Source organism: Eptatretus burgeri, chromosome 11, assembly GCF_056783735.1.
Source record: "Eptatretus burgeri isolate ZD-2024b chromosome 11, Ebu_testis_v1, whole genome shotgun sequence".
Lineage (NCBI taxonomy): Eukaryota > Metazoa > Chordata > Myxini > Myxiniformes > Myxinidae > Eptatretus > Eptatretus burgeri.
In genome coordinates, this window is record NC_140971.1 from 33,803,157 (window position 1) to 33,821,137 (window position 17,981).

The window sequence follows — 17,981 nt, forward strand, 5'->3', positions numbered from 1 at the left end:
AGGGGATGACCTTTTGACCTCAAAAGCAATCAGCTTCATTGACCCAATATGCAAACCGTGTTCAAATTTCAAGTCAATCAGATGAAAATGATTTTATGTGACTTCACCTTTTACCTTTCGATCTTAATTAAAAAAAACAATCAGCTTCTAGCTTTTGATTGGTGAACCAATTTAGTGACCCAATCTGCAAATTCTTCAAATTTCAGGTCAATTGGGATGAAAATTGATGATTTTATGTGATGTTGACCTTTGACCTTTTGACAAAATTATTAATTTGCCTTCTCCATATTCTCATAATACAGCTATTTTGAAACATTGATGACAAAAGCTCAAATGGTAAAAAAAAAAAAGTTGATGGCCTGGGCACACGCGTGTGCACGCGCCCACACACTCTCACACACACACACACACACACACACTCACTCACACACACACACACACACACACACACACGCATGTCATTGTAAAACCACTAAAGGCCCGGTCACACCTTGACGTTTTAGCCAACGTATGCCGATTTTGAATTTTTTTTCTAAAACGCTGGCACACGTTGAATACGTTATGGGTAAGTTTTGATAACATTGAGAGCACGCTGAAAAACACTGCCATACGTCGTTGTACGTTGGCTTTAAACGTTGTACTTTTTGGTTGTCCTCAAATTTTTTCATGCTTTAAATTTCACGACGTATGTCGGCGTATGACTCACACGTTCCGCTACGCTGGCCACAAGTTGTATGCACGGTCTGCGATCGTTGACAGACGTCAACACATGCTGCTTGTAAGTTAATCATAAGTTGAGACACGCCGAGGTAATGTTTAGTGTACCCGAAACTTATTTCTAACCTATGATTAACGTGTTGTTGGCACGTTACGCGATCGTTGCCACACATCGACAGACGTTACTTTTAAGTTACTCATAGGCTGAAAGACGTCGGTATAATGGATCGTCCTTGCGTCAGCGTCCACGGCCACGGCCAGGACACTTATTTACAGCATTCTTCAAACTTTTCTTCGGCATGACGAGGATGTTCACACTTTGATGTCGAGCTTGGCTATGATTCCAATTGTCCATCGGCAGCGTCTATTTAAAATAGTCGAGTTTGAGCGTTTTAACACGTTCAGAAGAAACGCTTCAAATTTCAAAACCTCAGCGTCAAAAAACAAAGGCGAGTGACAGCAATTTAAATCGTTCATTGTAAACAATGAAAATGGCAGAGTGGTACCGTTTAAAAGTCGTTGAGTGTAAAAAAAATCCAATTGTTGAGCGCAAGCGTCTACTTTCAATAGTGGGGTTTGAGCGATTTAACACGTTCAATAGAAACGATTAAAATTTCCGAGCACCAGCGTCAAAAAACAAAGGCGAGTGACAGCAATTTAAATCATTCATTGTAAACAATGAAACGAGCTGAGTGGTACCGTTTAAAAGTCGTTGAGTGTAAAAAAAATCCAATTGTTGAGCGCAAGCGTCTACTTTCAATAGTGGAGATGCAGCCATTTAAATCGTTGAGTGGCAGCCTATGAACCTACCCGTGGACACGCGGACGCAAGGACGATCCATCATAACCCACACCCTCCCCCTCACACTCACCTACTACTGCCAACATGAACAAACTACTACTTATACTAATACTGATACTAATACTGATACTGATACTGCTGACATGGACATCGACTCAAAAAGGACTCGAAAACACTGTTGGGTTCCCCTTTTATGAGCAGCATTTTTATATACCAATTCCCAAAACCGCTGGGAACACGTCTTTATATGGCAGTTGTAAGCTAGAAACACGTTAATTTATTTTTTTTTGTCGACCGGAAGACGTCATTGGAATACGTCTACATACGTCGATGTGTGTTGGGACTACGTAAAGAATTGGTTCAAAGCACGTCAAACATAAGTTAGAAATAACTTTCGCGTAAAAAAGACATTACCGCGACGTGTTTCGACTTATGAGTAGCTTATAAGTAGCCTTTGTGGACGTGTGTGAGCGTCCACATATCGTGTGTAAAACTTATCCCCATCGCATGCGGAATGTGTGTCATACGCCGAGTACGTCGTAAAATTTTGAACATGTTTAAAATTTCTTGACGTACTCTACTTACTAGACATATGATAGCGTACTTTAGCGTTGTACTCACGTATACCAAACTTACTCATACCGTATTTGACGTGCCCCAACGTTTTAGACACATTTTTCTTAGGTCGGCATACGCTGGCAAGATCGCCAAGGTGTGACCGCGATGTTGTCACTTCCATTTCTACGGCAGTTATGATTCGAATCGTTGTGCGTCAGCCTTTTAATAGGCTACGTCACGACATCGTCGGCGATGCGTGCAACGCGCTATGCCGAAGTTAGACTATCGTTGGGCATCGGTTGTGTAGGCCGACAACAGGTTCAGCATTCGTTGGTATAAGTTATCTATAACACAACGAAACGTTGTGTGTCCATTACTAATATGTTATGCATACGACCAACTCGTTATGAATACATCCGAATCTTAAAAAAAAAACATCAAAAGTTCAACGTCAGCCAGCGTTTTACATACATTTTAATACGTTGCCATTGCTGGCTAAAACGTCAAGGTGTGACCGGGCCTTAAGCGGGGGAACGGGATAATAAACAACCACCACCACCTTGATAAGTCTCAAAGTCCTTCATAGTGCAGTTGTAGAAGCAAAGAACAATTTGAAGGGAAATGAGTTAATTTTCCCTATAATCCAATCCAATTGCGAGTGTGAAACATTTTTAACTAGTACAGAACAATTCTCAACCACATGTCTCATTTAACCAAAATTTGTCAAAATAAGGTAGCATTTAAAAGAGCCATTCGAGTATCCTGTGTCAGAGTGGTGACCCATCCAGGACTGTGCCCAATAGCCCAGCAGACTGGTTCGGCAGCACCGACGCTCTGTACAGAGTATCGTCCCAATGGATGGATGGATTTAAAAGAGCTGTTTGGCTTATCAGAATTTGTTTTGTTGGGTTAGGTTAGGTTAGGTAAGGTTACTTGGGATAGAAAAGATTCTGAGTGGGAATGGGGGATGACATGAGATAGTACACTTGGTTCAAGCATTGCAAGGAAGTGTGGGATTGAATAGCCTTGGGAAAGCAGTTGTACAAACGGGAGAAAAGAGTTGAGGCATGTATTATGCCTGGATTGTGGAAGTTTAACCAGGAGGGGATTAATGCAAGAACACGTACATCCTGGAAATGCTGGAGAGGGATGGAGGGCTGAGAGATCAAAGGGAGCTGAAGCAGAAGAGAAGCACTAATAAACAAAGGCCATCGATATTTCTCTGATGGTAGAACAACATGCATTGTGCTTTGGCATCATTGTTGGAGATGCCAATAATGTTGAGAGCTTTAGATTGCACAGATTCCAGGAGCAACGGATGTGATGCTGGGATGTCAGGCCATAGGGAAGAACAGCACTCCATTGAGGTATGGGCAAAGTCCTTGTTGGCTGTGAGTCGTTATGCTCACTTTGAATGACTTCGGATTCACAGTCTGTGGCTGGATGTGGAGGCCAGCTATGTGGTGTGGTTGGCCCAGGAGGCCTTATAAATGAAGGTTTGGCTTTAGAGTTCAAGAGACTGAACCTCTTGCAGCGGTTGACCATGGAAATAGATAGGTGGGTTCGTTTTTTGATGCTTCCGGAGTGACAGGGTGAGACTGTGAGATGTGTTGTCAAATGTAACTCATGACCAGCTCATTAGCATTTTGGTTATTTGAGTTATTTCACTGTGTTGTTCGTACATACTAATAATTATTAATATACAGAACAACCTTTGAACGAGATGAAAATGAACCCATGAAATAATGATTGATATAAATACTTTGCCACTTGTTGGATATCAGCGAGGCAGCTTCTCATTACCCTGCTGAGTTGATGCCATAACCACGTGGAAATTTTGTAATGTTTAATTAAAGTCTGACCTTTCTGTTTTGTTAATTTCAAAAATTAAAGTTAAATTATTTTGAGACTTGTATATTTGATAGAAAAGATGATGTCGGAAAAAAATCTACAAAGGAAATGGAATTATAAATCCATCATTGAAATCAAATTAATTAACAAGTTAACCATTTGTGATGACTCCATTGACGAGGTAGCTTCCCTCAAACATGACTCTGCTGTCCTCGTCCACCACTTCTTTTTTTTTTACGTCATGTGGATATTTCAATAGCGACCAATATCACTTGGCTGGAGTCGGTCCTCAAACTGTGAGGTTGCAGCCAAGGCTGTCTGCGAAATATCTGGCCTTAGTCTGTTTCTTTTCAAACTTGCATCTCTCCAAAAAATCTCGAAATGGCAGCCATTCCCTGTTTGATGTGGTCTTGTCAAACCTCTCCGAAAACCTGTCCTGTTCCTCCTCCATATTTTCATGGCTCTTCTGATATACAAGGAAGCCAGATAGACACAGGGAAAGGCCATTTAGCTCATCATGCCTGTGCGCTATCAGCATCACATTAATCTAATCTATCATTTTATTGGCTTAATTTTACTGGGAGTGAGACAGGAGGAGTGGGGAGGGGCACACATCACGAGGATGATACTTGTGTCTGAATTGTCTTTTTTGGGGGGGGAGGGGGGTTTGTAGGGAGAGGAATGAACAAACACCAACACATTCATTTTTTGAGACAACGCGCTCACAGACATCATAATTACTGCACATGTGGACAATCGTTCATCCATTCTGAAGCTACCAACCAGTACTGATAATATCCATGTACCCTTCCATCACCAATGCTTCCAGGTACCTATTTAATTCCACGTTAAACTGATTCTGTTGCCGCAACCTTTACAGGGAGGCCATTCCACTCATTTACTGCACTCTGAGTGAAAGACACCTGCATTACTACCATCCTAACTACCATCTTCTTTATTCTCAGGATGTGGCGCCTGGTCTATCACTGTACATCCTCCTTCTTTATTCTCAGGATGTGGCGCCTGGTTCTATCACTGTACATCCTCCTTCTTTATTCTCAGGATGTGGCGCCTGGTCTATCACTGTACATCCTCCTTCTTTATTCTCAGGATGTGGCGCCTGGTTCTATCACTGTACATCCTCCTTCTTTATTCTCAGGATGTGGCGCCTGGTTCTGTCACTGTACATCCTCCTGAAAAACTCTTCTGCATTGATTTTGTCGAAACCCTTGACTATCTTAAACATCCCTATCCATCCATCGGGACCATACTCTGTACAGAGCGCTGGTGCTGCCGAAGCAGTCTTGCGGGCTATTGGGCACAATCCTGGATGAGTCGCCACTCCGACACAGATCCCCATCAGATCTCCTCATAATTGCCTCCATTCTAATGTATAAAGACCTGTTTCCTTCGGCCACTCCTCTAGCACCCAGCCTTCCTTTCCTATAGCTGTTTCCAATAGTATTCAGGAAGCTTTCCTGGAATGATCATCCAATTTTTATCTGTGAGTCAGTCAGTGAACTTTCTCTTGAAGGTATGTCTACATCTTGATGGCAATGTGCCGTAAGGTAATATTTTAGGAACATTCTTATTATTGGTCTACAATCTCCATCAATGACCCCTCTCTGCTTCCCTGAAAAATCTTTATTATTTTCCTAATAATTCCACCTTGTGGAGAACATTATAGCACCCTACTGAATGACAGACTTCCAAAGCATCCCTGTCTACAAATCTGGAAAGAAAAACAAGTTGTTGGTCAGCGAAATGAAAACATCTCTCATTCCGTGAAAGTCTTTAGCTCTCACTCTGTTCCTTCCTAAGGATCAGCTGTCGAGACACGCAGTTCAATGCCTGGAAGAGGTGAAATCCCTGGAGACCCCAGGCCTCGCATGCACAATCTGTCACTTGTCTTGGGCAGACCATATCTCCACACTGGCTTCTAAGGTGGCCGATATTTGGTACTCCCGTCCAGCCAAGTCCATGCAGTGCTCATCAAGGTGAACTCGTACAAAGCCTTCATCCAAAGTACAATGCACTATGGAGTATGGTTCACCACTCTGGACTGGTGAAGCTGCTTGCCTTATTACTCTTCTAGAGGTTGTTGAATCCAAAGCTCCTCACATTTTTGGCATCTGCCAGGAGGATGCATCCCAAAGTCTGCTTTTTGCCCACTGCAAGTTGGTGGACTTGGTTATATGTTGCTTTGCTTCTGGCCTCGTTCCAACCTTATTTTAAGGTTTTTTTTTTTTAATGAATTTTTTATTTTATTTTAAGTGATTCTTCACCATTGAGTGATATTGGCGAAAACCGATCGAGCACGATATATTTCAAAACGTTATGGACTGATTTGGACGAGACTTGTTGGACAGGTTGGGTGTATGACAAGGACAAATTAGTTCGGTTTTTGTGAAGATCCGAATCTGGATACATGGTTAAAAAAAATTATTTTTTAAGTGATTCTTCACTATTGAGAGATAGGACCAAAAACAAAATATAGTATGATATTTCAAAAAGTTGTGGACGAGTTATGACAAAACTATGTGGATGAATCGGCTCAGTGACGACAACAAGCCAATTTGATTTTGGTTCAAGTCCGGATCCAGATCCGTCCTATCAGTGGGATACAAAACGTAAACTGTTCAGCCTGGCGGAGGTACGTGCTCTCCCGAGTGCCGTTCTAGTTTGTGTTGTGTCCATGTTTTTTTTGTTTGCCTGTTCCCATATATCTGTCAGTAAAGCTGTTTCTCTCTGTTTTGTTTTGCTTTTCTTGCCCATGAGCCTATATTTCTGAAAGCAACTTTTTTTTAACTTCAAATTTCTGACAAATACGACAAAAACATTCTCAAAAGGTCTGCTTTTGATGTTCTCTGTATATATATATATATATATATATATATATATATATATATATATATATATATATATATATATATATATATATATATATATATTCACTTGTAAATGGGTATTGAAAATATGACTGGCCTTTTTAATTGTTTATATTTATTTACAAAATGTTACCATGGTGACTATCTGGCATTAGCAGCTGCCATTTCAGTAAACTGACTCTTTTGGGGGGTGGATGGATTGGTATTGTGGTTTTAGTTAAGCGGTTACATGCACAGGTCACAAGTTCAAATATTTCATCATTATAGCTCTTGCATCCTGTTGTCTCTGTCATTCGTCTTGTAACTTGCAGGCTTCTACTGTAACTTTCCTTACTCCTTTCCACGCAAATAATTTAATATTGAATATCATTTGTTGTTACCCTCGCCGAAGGAGAGGGTATTGCATTTGGCTTAATATGCAAAGGAGCCATTTGGACGAAAGGAGTCAGCTTTCCAAGGTTTACCATAATGGCAGATCATATCGGCAGTGGATTGAATTGGGAATGCATGACAGGATCAAGGGGATAGCAGTTAGCCATGACCCTCCCATTGTCCCTCCCTCCCCCATTTGATAACCCCTTGCTCTTCTCCTTCCACCCTTTAGACCAGGTATTAATCCCTCTTATTATAACTCATCGATCTGTGATATGTTGAAATGATGAACAAGTTGTTGATAAAATTTTCTACAGAGAAGAATAATAATAATTTGACCCGTTGAACCTGTGCTGTCCCTTCTGCTTTCAGAGTTCGATGAGCAAAACTTGTGCAAGCAAGGAAAGCAAAATAGTTTGCAAACTTACGGGAAAACGTATCGAGCCCGAATGCTTTGTTCTTCCTTTATTTCTGAACACGTTTTTTATTTGGGACATGTTTGTTCAGTATAAATAACATCATGGTACATCCGGCCGTGCGCCCCTTCCCTTTTCCCATGCCGTTTCCCAGTTTGAGTCAGACCGGCCATGTCGGATCAGCATACGTGTTGCACAAGTTTGCTTTGCTAACAGGTGGTTTGACACGTTTAGTTTGCCAATGGCAGATCAATAACGGGTGGTTTTTGCCTTGCTCCTGTGTTAAGATCTTGTGTTTGGGTTGAGCCGTTTTGCGGTTCTTCAGTGGTTGTTGATTTTGTGGGTTTTTATTTTCCAGTGCGTGTTTGGTGCACGTGTGATTTCATGCCATGTTTGTTCCACTTTTCAAGCACTGCACAAAATGGCCTCTCCACACTCCCCTCGCAAAGGGACCACGATCCCAATTTGACTTGAGTCGCCAACATCTTTGTCCATCCTTGATTGCCTCGGCTGAGACGTACTTCGATTTAGACGCAATAATTGCAAAGTGGTTCGCTTTAGAATAATTAGATGGTTAAAACGAACCACCCTCATGCCGTCTGATTCACAGGGATGACGGCACGATGCACCAGCTGTTTACTGGACAACCTGTACTCCATGACATGTCTAACTTTTTGATGCAATTATTTTCATCGCACTGAAAGGTATTCTCACTGCTATTACCAACGAGTCCCCAGGGGTATGCGCAAGGCAATGTGTTTCAGTAGACTCTGACCAACGCATGCAGAGGGAAGTTCTAAGGGAATTTTCAGGACGAAGTGCTGCGGCTAAATCAACATGATAGAGAAAGCAGGTGAAGCGGCACACAGGTGTGTGGCTCAACAGGTGAGAATGCAGGCCGAGAAACGAGGACACATGTGAGGAAGAGCGAGTCTTGCTTTGTAGCAGTCAATCGACGCATTCCAATGAGATGAGACTGATGAGAAATGGACGGCCAGTCAGGGATGAAAAGGCCCGTTTGCGCTCGCCCTCGTCAGTTTGTAAAAGTGGAAGCTCATTCCGCTCAAGCTCGATTAGGTTGTGGGTCGTGATGCAAAATGTGAGAACCTTGTCAAAATATTTGTTTTCGGATTTATGCCAAAAATACCTCCTGGACGGGTCGACTTGAGGTCATCATGGTAATTGTTTGATTTACAGGGTCAATATAAAAAATAAGACCACTAGACACGTACTGTAGCTTATCTGGGCCCTGGCCTAATGTTGTAACCCAAATTTGGTGGCATTCTGACTGGTGGGTCTGGAGAAGAAGATTTTTGAAGGAATTTACTAAGTCCACCATTTTGACCTACTTTAAGTCACGTGACCAGAACGAGCCCGGTGGGTTGGCCGGAGAAGTCAAAGTAAGAAAAGGATGGACAGACGGACGATGACAATACCTTTAATCTGGAATTCCAATTCCAGATAAGCTTTAAAAAAAAATTCTCGTTTCAAAGCTGTCAAGCCTGGGTTTGAATCCTGACCCATCTATGAACTGTCATCTTGGTGTTTCACAGGCAGCATGATTCATCAATGTGTGTGCCATCCCTCGGATAGATTATAAACCGGGTGTCCCGTCTGCCGGTATTATTGGACATTAACGATCTCACGGTGTCCTTCGTGACGAGTAGGCGAGCCATCGCCGGCACCCTGAACAAATGACAAATTCCTGCCCTAACTACTCCTGCGAGAGGAATGACAAACCGCCCAGCATGGCCCTTGTCAAGAAACTGCTTTGTCAGAACAGACACTCCGTATGGTACATCGGGTCGGAAATAGGTAAACACCTGTCTCGATTTGAAAACAGTTGAATCCCTGCGAAAGGTGCGAACCATATAATCACGTCCATCGTGTGTAACACCGTATTTTGGCTTTCCTTTTGCCTGCCTTGGCACCATGATGGCTCCTTGTTAGTGAGATCCATTCATACACATGCTGTTTGCGGTGTCTCATCTTTAACTCACTTTCCCATGCATAGCGTTCTTCATTCGGTCCAACGGTCTGACTATACCACTACAACTTGATTTGTAAGCGATTTAATGCAGCATTGCTTGTTGTGAAATGTGCAAGAGCTGAGTGTATTATTGATTTCTCGTGCATGCCTTTGACACTTTCTCACCCCCACTGGCACTCGGACAAGACCAAATGGGGATCTGTGTGTTCCTTGTGCATGGGGAAGCTACTTCTTGTTGTCCGGACCTCCTGCACATATTGTTTCTGTTTCCTCGCCAACAGGTTTCAGCTGACCAGGCATAGTTCCTTGCTGACGCCAACACCATGGTGGCCCTTTCACTCAAGATTTGCATACGTCACTGCAATGTGGTGAAGACCATGCAGTTTGAGCCATCGATGGTCATACAAGACGCCTGTTGCATTATTCAGGAGCGCGTACAGGAGGCACAGGATGGCAGGGGTGAGTTTTGCCCTTAGACCTTGGACCTGGGTGCACGTGTGTGTACTAGCACTGCCGTGCTGACTCCTAGAGGATTTGCAACATTCCTGGCGATGCTTTGTCTTGTGTAAGCAAAGCCTAACTCTTTGTAAATGTAATTGCTACTTTGAGGATTTGTCTTGTACAACAGAAATCCTGAAGAACACAAATGCATGTCAAATTGTATTTGTTATCGAAATTACAGCTTTACTCATGCACAGGGCAAACGCAGTGGTCCATGATATGTATGTGTTCACAATGTTTCGCGAAGAAACTTTTATTTGCTCAGGCCTTTTTGTTTTACCAAGCTATAAACCTCTCTATTTAACATTGGAGTTTGGATTCCTTCCCTTCCATAAGTGTGTAGGAGTCTGAGGCCCGGTCGATATCTGTATGCCGGGCCTATTTACTCTGTGACAACACTGTCTCTCCAGAGTTTTCCTGCCACCTCGACACAATCAACACAGGAAAGAGGCCAATTGGCCGGTTTTGTCTGATTCATATCCACACTTACTTTTTACATCTACATTCCTCACTTTCGGTCACGTGATCAAAACTAGGTAAACTGTGGCGCGTGTGCGGAGCGAAAAGCGGGGTTAAGCAATTGGTTCACTTCTTTCTGTCTGTCTGTGTCTGCCCACAAACGGCAGCTTATGATCGAGGAACAACTTCATTTCAATTGAATGTTATATTTTGGAACATGAATTGGAAAACGAACCTGTAGTTCAGCAGTACTTTGACTGAATTTGTCCCACCGCACATGAGCAGAGAGGAGTGAGATAATATTTTACTCCATCTACCTGTCTGGCAGTCAAACAAAATTTAAAATCACTACAAACAGGAAACTTAAAGTTTTTAAGGATGTTATAAAGGACACAAACAACAGATATGAAGAACTAATGTATCGTGTAAAAGACGCTGCATGAACGGCGGTAAACTTCCGAAAAAAAGTTTTTCCCACATTTAAAATCTTTATTTTATTTCAATTGAATTATATACTTGAACACTGCAGAACACAAATGGGCTTTTTAGCACTTCCAAAGCATTCCGTTTCGCAGTACTTTGTCAAAATATTATGTCATTTTACATCATATCGACCAATCAAATTTACTGCTCGCAGACCCCACTCCCCGCCCACGTCTTTTTTTGTTGTTGTTGTCAAGTTTGCATGGGGTGAGGTATGCTATGAACTCTCGAGTTACCTTTTGCTCCTTTGCATGTTATGAAATTGAATGCCAATAGATATCCCATTGAAATCTCATCTAATTTATTAGCAGCATCTGCATGGTGTGGCACTCTTGTGAACAATACTGTACTATATGTGGGATCTTTCATGTTCACAGTATGCCGAGAGGATAGCCAGCTTAATGCAATCGCCTGAAGGAGTACACGCCGAGATGCAGCGCCCCCCACTGGTACCACACCAGAATGGCAGTTTTGTTAAATTCGATCAGGAATTGAGAATAAAACCAGAGACCTCAGAGACAAACATGGTGCCAACTGATCTGCGTTACTAGCCAAGTAATTAATTGCTTATAGAAAATGAAACGCAGTGAGTTACAATTGTTGACTATACTACTACTACTACTACTACTACTACTACTACTACTACTACTACTACTACTACTACTACTACCACTACTTCCGCTACTACTTATTTAATGTCCCCAATTATTTCCACATTTTTTTTTGGGGGGGTGGGGGTTGGCCGAGGAACATTCTTGGCCCAAGTATTCCTTCCCTTGAGTCATGTCCACAGCTTGGCTACAGTCCCCATTAGGTCGTTCCACTTCCTTTCGTCTACATGTTCTCAGGTGTCCTGATGGAATTTGAAGACATCCTTCGATTGTAAACGTGGCAGGGCTACATTGTAAAATGCTTCCCATTTGGAGTGTATGTGATGGCTATGTCTGAAAAGCTGTTCGAATGGACTCAGCTCCTTACCCTGCACACGAACACATCAAAAATTGCTCCCAGTTTCCCTTTCGTATGAACTCCAAGACTCTACCAGCGAAAATGTATTCAGTGTGTGTGTGTGTGTGTGTGTGTGTGTGTGTGTGTGTGTGTGTGTGTGTGTGTGTGTGTGTGTGTGTGTGTGTGTGTGTGTGTGTGTGTGTGTGTGTGTGTGTCCTTCAGGTGGTTTCTTTTTTTATTTTGATCCAAAATGAAGCCCAGTTGGAATTCTGATCAGTCACCCTTTTTAATTATGGAGTTCCCCACAAGGATGCATCATCAAGTCGCAGGCGAATTGGATTCCTTAATGTCTTTCTGGAGCTGATCCTCTTGTTTGAACAATCTGGATTCATTTTGGAGGTTTTTGTTTGATAATCTTTACGTTTGAACACTTGAAGACTTGGATAAAGTTACAAAAATGGCTCCCATTATTCTCATTATGCCTGGTGTTTGCTTAACGGTTAGGGTGGTGGGCTTGGAATCCCTCTCGGCTGTTGAATTAATACCAGGTGGGGTTGACTCTGCCTGTCGTCCTTCTGATGTCGGCAAAATGAGTTCCAGCTCGCTGGTATCCTGTGTCAGAATGGGGACACATCCAGGATTGTACCCAATAGCCAAGGAGACTGCTTAGGCAGCACCAATGCTCTGCACAGAATATGGTCCCAATGGATGGATGGATCCTCATTGGCACCGAACAGAGCTTGTGCAGATGGATCACCGAACAGGGAGCATCCCTGCAACCATCACTGTCTATCTATAGCTGGGATCCTGTGAGGTTTATAGTAGAACCTCCCTTTTGCATGATCCTCCAGATCTCACGCACAGTAATTTGCAAGAAATGCTCAATGGTGAAGAGGAAATGCAATGTGGAAATGAGCGCAGGGAAGGTGTAGTTTCTGACAAATTTTGTGCTGTACTGCCATCCCACTTGATGTGTTTGGAAAGTTTATTTTAACTAACACTTTGACCAGAGAACCAGGCTGACAGGATGGCCTGGAGGTACACACAAGCTCTCTAGCCTCGGTTTGAATCCTGACCAAGCTATAAACTGTCATCCTGGTATTTCACAGGCAGGGTCATTCATCAATGTGTGTGCAGTCCCTTGGATGGACGTAAAAGAACCCACGGTGTCCTTCGTGAAGAAGATGCGGTCTATCACCGGTACACTGAACAAATTCCAAATTCCTGCCCGAACCGACACAGGGCATTGCATGGTACAGCTGCACCCCATCAGCTAATGATGCTACCCCGCAGCCTTGTGCTGCATACGATAGAAGAAGAAGACCATAGAGTGTGGTTTTTAGCTAAACCATTGTCAGATTTGATGTTTATTATTCGTGGAGATGAGTTTGTCCAACCTTTAGAAGAGCACATAGCGAGTCACAAGGCTTTGAGTATTTACTCATTGCAGCTGTTCCTGTGCTCTTCTGTGAAAGCTGAAAGCAGAAACAAAAGCATATTTGGAAGAAGCATCGAGTGTGACGCTTTTATTCTTCTCAATAGTCATGCATTCTCATCTGTGTCCACGAGAAATCAAGTCATCGAAGATACAGGGTGGAAATGTGCCGTCCATTCCACTGGCCATGCTGCAAGAATTCCATGGCCTGACACCTTCATTGACCTCCGCCATCGAAGATCGGAGGTTACTGTTTTCACCCTTTTCTGTTTGTTTGTTTGTTTGTTTGTTTGTTGGTGAACAGTATTACGGAAAAACTCCTCGACGGATTTCGACGAAACTTGGTGGGGGGATTAGGTATGGTCCAAGGATCATGCCATTAGATTTTGGACTTGGTCCAAAATCCAATATGTCCGCTATGGCGGCCATTTTGAAAAAATATTTGAATTTTTTTTTTTTTGCAATTCTACATGTTTTAAGGGATCTTACACTCCCCTCCCCCCTCCAAAAAAAATTGTTAGAGAAAAGAAAATTTTTTGCAACTTTTTTTTCAACAAAATTTCGATTTTTTTTTTTTTGCATTTCTACAGGTTAGTAGTGATTTCCAACAAAAAACATGCCAAAAAATTATAATTGCGGCTGATTTTGGAACTTCAGGTGGATATACCCATGTAAAATCAATTTCTGTCTAAAGGAATCTAGTTATGACGAATGAATTGAGTATGTAAAAGTTAAAAGTGAAAGGAAAAGTTGCAAACTATAACTCTGAGCACTGTTGATGTCAAATTGAATGAATAGGATATCAGGTTCACTTGAGTGACCTAGCAGTATTGGCGGCGGAGGTTTTGCAGTCTACCGACTGCTCCCCCTCTAGTTGACTTTATTTTGCTTGAATGGTTAGCGATGTTCACCTATCCAGCAAGAATATGAGAGGTTGGGTTGGTGGGGGGGGTAGAAGAACTTTATGTCTAAAAATAACTTAGGGTCTTGAGTTTGAGCCCCTGTCATGCATTAAAATAACTTCAGGTGGGTTGACCCAGCCTGTCATCCTTTCAGAGGTTGGCAAAATGATTGCTAGCTTACTGGAAACAAGGGGGCACTGCATCAGTGGCACAGTCGAGCTCCCAGCAATGATGTAACCAACAGCCATCGGCTGCATATTAAATAATAATAATTATTATTATTACGTATTTGTCTCTCGCATACAAGTTAAGCTGGGGACCTGACTGCTGCCATTAACTGGTGGACATTAAAGATCCCATGGTGTCTTTCACGAGGAATAGGCAAGTTATCACCGACACCCTGAACGAATTACAAATTTCTGCCATAATGAATGTGTTCTTCCATTAACCCGGGTAACTAAACCCTCTTGGTTAAACCCTGACGCTGATCATGCTCACCAGATTCTCTCGGCGAGGGAGTCTCGTGAGTGGAGGAGGCCAATGGGCTGACCACGTGCCTCGTGGTTGCAGAAGGTTGATTGGCATCTCAAGGAGATGGGGATGGGCCAGGCATCTGCCTGGGGGATGGCCAGACGGAGGCCCCTGGAGTACCGGTGGAAAGTGGACACAGCGACGCGCTGCTCTGGCGCATGCTCCCATTCCTGACCTGACCTTGGTTAAATTCACCAAATCCATGCTTTCCACCAATCTCCACACTTTTGTTCCTCTTTACTCCCATCTGTGAAACTGCCTGCGCACTCTACCCTCCAGGGTTTCAACTAGTCGGTGCACCATCATCTCATGTCATCCCACATTCCTCCCTGCAATCTTTTCCACCCTCATTAACCCAATTTGGAGATTACTGTGCTCTCTCTCTCTCTCTCTCTCTCTCTCTCTCTCTCTCTCTCTCTCTCTCTCTCTCTCTCTCTCTCTCTCTCTCTCTCTCTCTCTCTCTGTCTCTGTCTCTGTCTCTGTCTCTGTCTCTGTCTCTGTCTCTGTCTCTGTCTCTGTCTCTGTCTCTGTCTCTGTCTCTCTCTTTTTTTCTCTTTCTCTCTCTCTTTCTTTCTCTTTCTCTTTCTCTTTCTCTTTCTCTTTCTCTTTCTCTTTCTCTTTCTCTTTCCTCCTTTTGTTTCTGCTTTCAACTTTCACAGAAGAGCACAGGAACAGCTGCGATGAGTAAATACTCAAAGGGAAGCAAGGAGAAGCTGACGTTTCTGACATTAACCCTCTTTTGCTCCGACGAAGGGCAATAGATGAAGCAGACGTCTGAAATGTCTGCTTCTCCTTGCTTCCCACAGCAGTTAGCATTCCTCGATCAACGTTGTCGTTGACCTCATTTATTGTTCTCCCTGTCCGCCATTGCACATCGACACCAGCCTACACTAGCAACACTACCGTAGTTCTTCATTCTACAGTTTTATTTTTATAAAGATATTTTCCTGTAGAGAGTTTGTGAGTTTTTTTTTTAATTTGATAATAGATTGTATATTTTTTCTTCTAATAAACGAGATTGTGATTATTTTTAAATAAAATGCTTACAAAGGTGTTTGTGTCTGCATTGCTTGTCCCGGGTTTATTCAGCCAGTGAATACGGGCTTTTCCTTGCGGATGAAGACCCCAAGAAGGGAATATGGCTCGATTCCAGCCGCACTCTGGACCACTACATGCTCCGGAATGGGGTGACTTCACTTTTATTTTCCTTTACATTGCCATTATTTCCGTGAATAATCTTGTCATCACTTTAGTTGTGCTTGCATTGTCGTGCAGTGAAACAAAGCTTTATGCTGAACAGTAATGGAAAATATCCGTTGAGTTCCTCGTTTAATTTTTTATTCCCACGCTTTTTGAAAAAACACGGGGGGGGGGAGGATATTGCAGTCTGTCTATCCGTCCGTCACGCTATCTCCTCCTAAACAATTGTGCAGAAATTCATCAAACTTGGTAGTTATGATCACTACACGGCAAAAAGGTGGAAAGGCATTATCATTTTTGGGGTGTGGTCAAAAGGTCAAATACCAAAAAATGCCATTAAGGGATGAAACTCTGTACTGTATGTGCAATCAACATTGGGGGATGCATAAAGTATGCAACGAGTTTTTGGATTTGACCTCTGGTTCATGCCCTATGTGATGGATGCTTTGGATTACAGGGGCCAAAATGGGGGGAAAAAAATGAACTCAAAATTTTATAAGCGCGGGGGATTTGCGATGGCGAGCTATCAACTTCGCTCTCGTCACACATTTTTTTTTGTTTTGAATGGGAAAGTTGTTTGCCGATTGTTTCATTGTTGGCTTCCATTGTTGGATTGTTAGTTGTGCTTGCGTTGTCGTGTTGGATTGTTTCATTGTTGGTTCATTGTTGGATTGTTCTATTGTTGATAATCAAAAATTATAATTTTTCTTTCTTGTATCAATTTGCCAAAAAAAAAATAATCTATGTTTTACTTCTGTCATTGTATTTTTGAATGTGACAAACGTTTTGTTACTTTGTATCAGGATCTCCTGGAGTTTTGCAAGAAGCAGCGGCCCCTCAAGGTACGAATGCTGGACGGCACCGTGAAGACTGTCATGGTTGATGACTCGAAGAATGTGGGAGACATGTTGCTAACTGTTTGTAGCAGGATTGGTGAGAAACAATCCCTTTTACATCTTCCTTAACACAGCCCACTCACTGTTCATGAGGCTTCTATTTTCAAACTTTCAGCTTGGAGAAGTTTTGTTTTAATTTGATTTGTTGTTTTACCCCCTTTTACATTTCTGTTGAAAATGTTCAAAAAATAGTGTTTCACAGTTCGAGTCACATTGAGATGTGAGATAGACCACGGAGTAGTTCCCTGTACAATTTTCATGGGTTGTCAATATTGCAGCATGATTCAGCATCTACATGTTCAGAGCAATGAGGGAATATAATATGCATTGATCTTGGAGGTACTATATACATGTAATGGTGAGTCCTTGGTGGTGGTTGTGCTGTAGGTATTACCAACAGCGAGGAATACTCGCTTGTGCATGATGAGCTGGACGCCAAAAAGGACGACAGCATGGGTACCCTGAAAAAGGAACGCTCAATGCTCCGGGATGAAAAGAAGATGGAGAAACTGAAACAGAAGCTTCACACGGATGATGACAGTGGGTCATTTGTTATGGACGTCAGATGTCTGTGTGTCTGTGTCATTAACGGAAAGTTGTGTCTGCCATTCAAGATAGTTTGTTCAATCCTCAATCCCATTGACAGATATCACCAATAAAGAGACCGGATGTGTCTGGTAGGATGGTACAGAGTTAGCGTACTTATCTTTGAGTCGTCAGCCTTGGTTCAATTCTCAGCCTACTATAAACTGTCAGATTGGTATTTCGCAAGTAGGAGGTTGCATCACAAAGTGCACTGTCCCTTGGGTGTACGTTAAGCTGGGTGTCTCGTCTGCGAGAATTATTTATTCGTAAAATATTCCACGGTGGCTTATGTGAAGAGTAGCCAAGTTATCACTTGCACCCACGAGAAATCCCAAATTTCTGCCACCTTCAGTCGAACATCGGGCTTGGCAAGCCGATTCGTGAAAGACTTGGGGAAAAAAAGGTTCTATGGTTGACCCCACAATAAGGTGGGAATAATTGTGGCTAT

At 42.5% G+C, this 17,981-nt stretch overlaps 1 protein-coding gene across 1 annotated transcript in view; it reads left to right on the forward strand.

The window, feature by feature from the left end:
• The window catches only part of LOC147016816 (talin-1-like), a 166,083-nt gene that overhangs the window by 68,781 nt on the left and 79,321 nt on the right, over positions 1–17,981 (forward strand). The window contains exons 2-5 of the mRNA XM_085845847.1: positions 9,875–10,052; positions 15,942–16,039; positions 16,856–16,985; positions 17,336–17,488. Coding sequence (XP_085701973.1) covers positions 9,917–10,052; positions 15,942–16,039; positions 16,856–16,985; positions 17,336–17,488 — 517 coding nt within the window. The 5' untranslated portion in view covers positions 9,875–9,916. The remainder of the gene's footprint in view (positions 1–9,874; positions 10,053–15,941; positions 16,040–16,855; positions 16,986–17,335; positions 17,489–17,981) is intronic.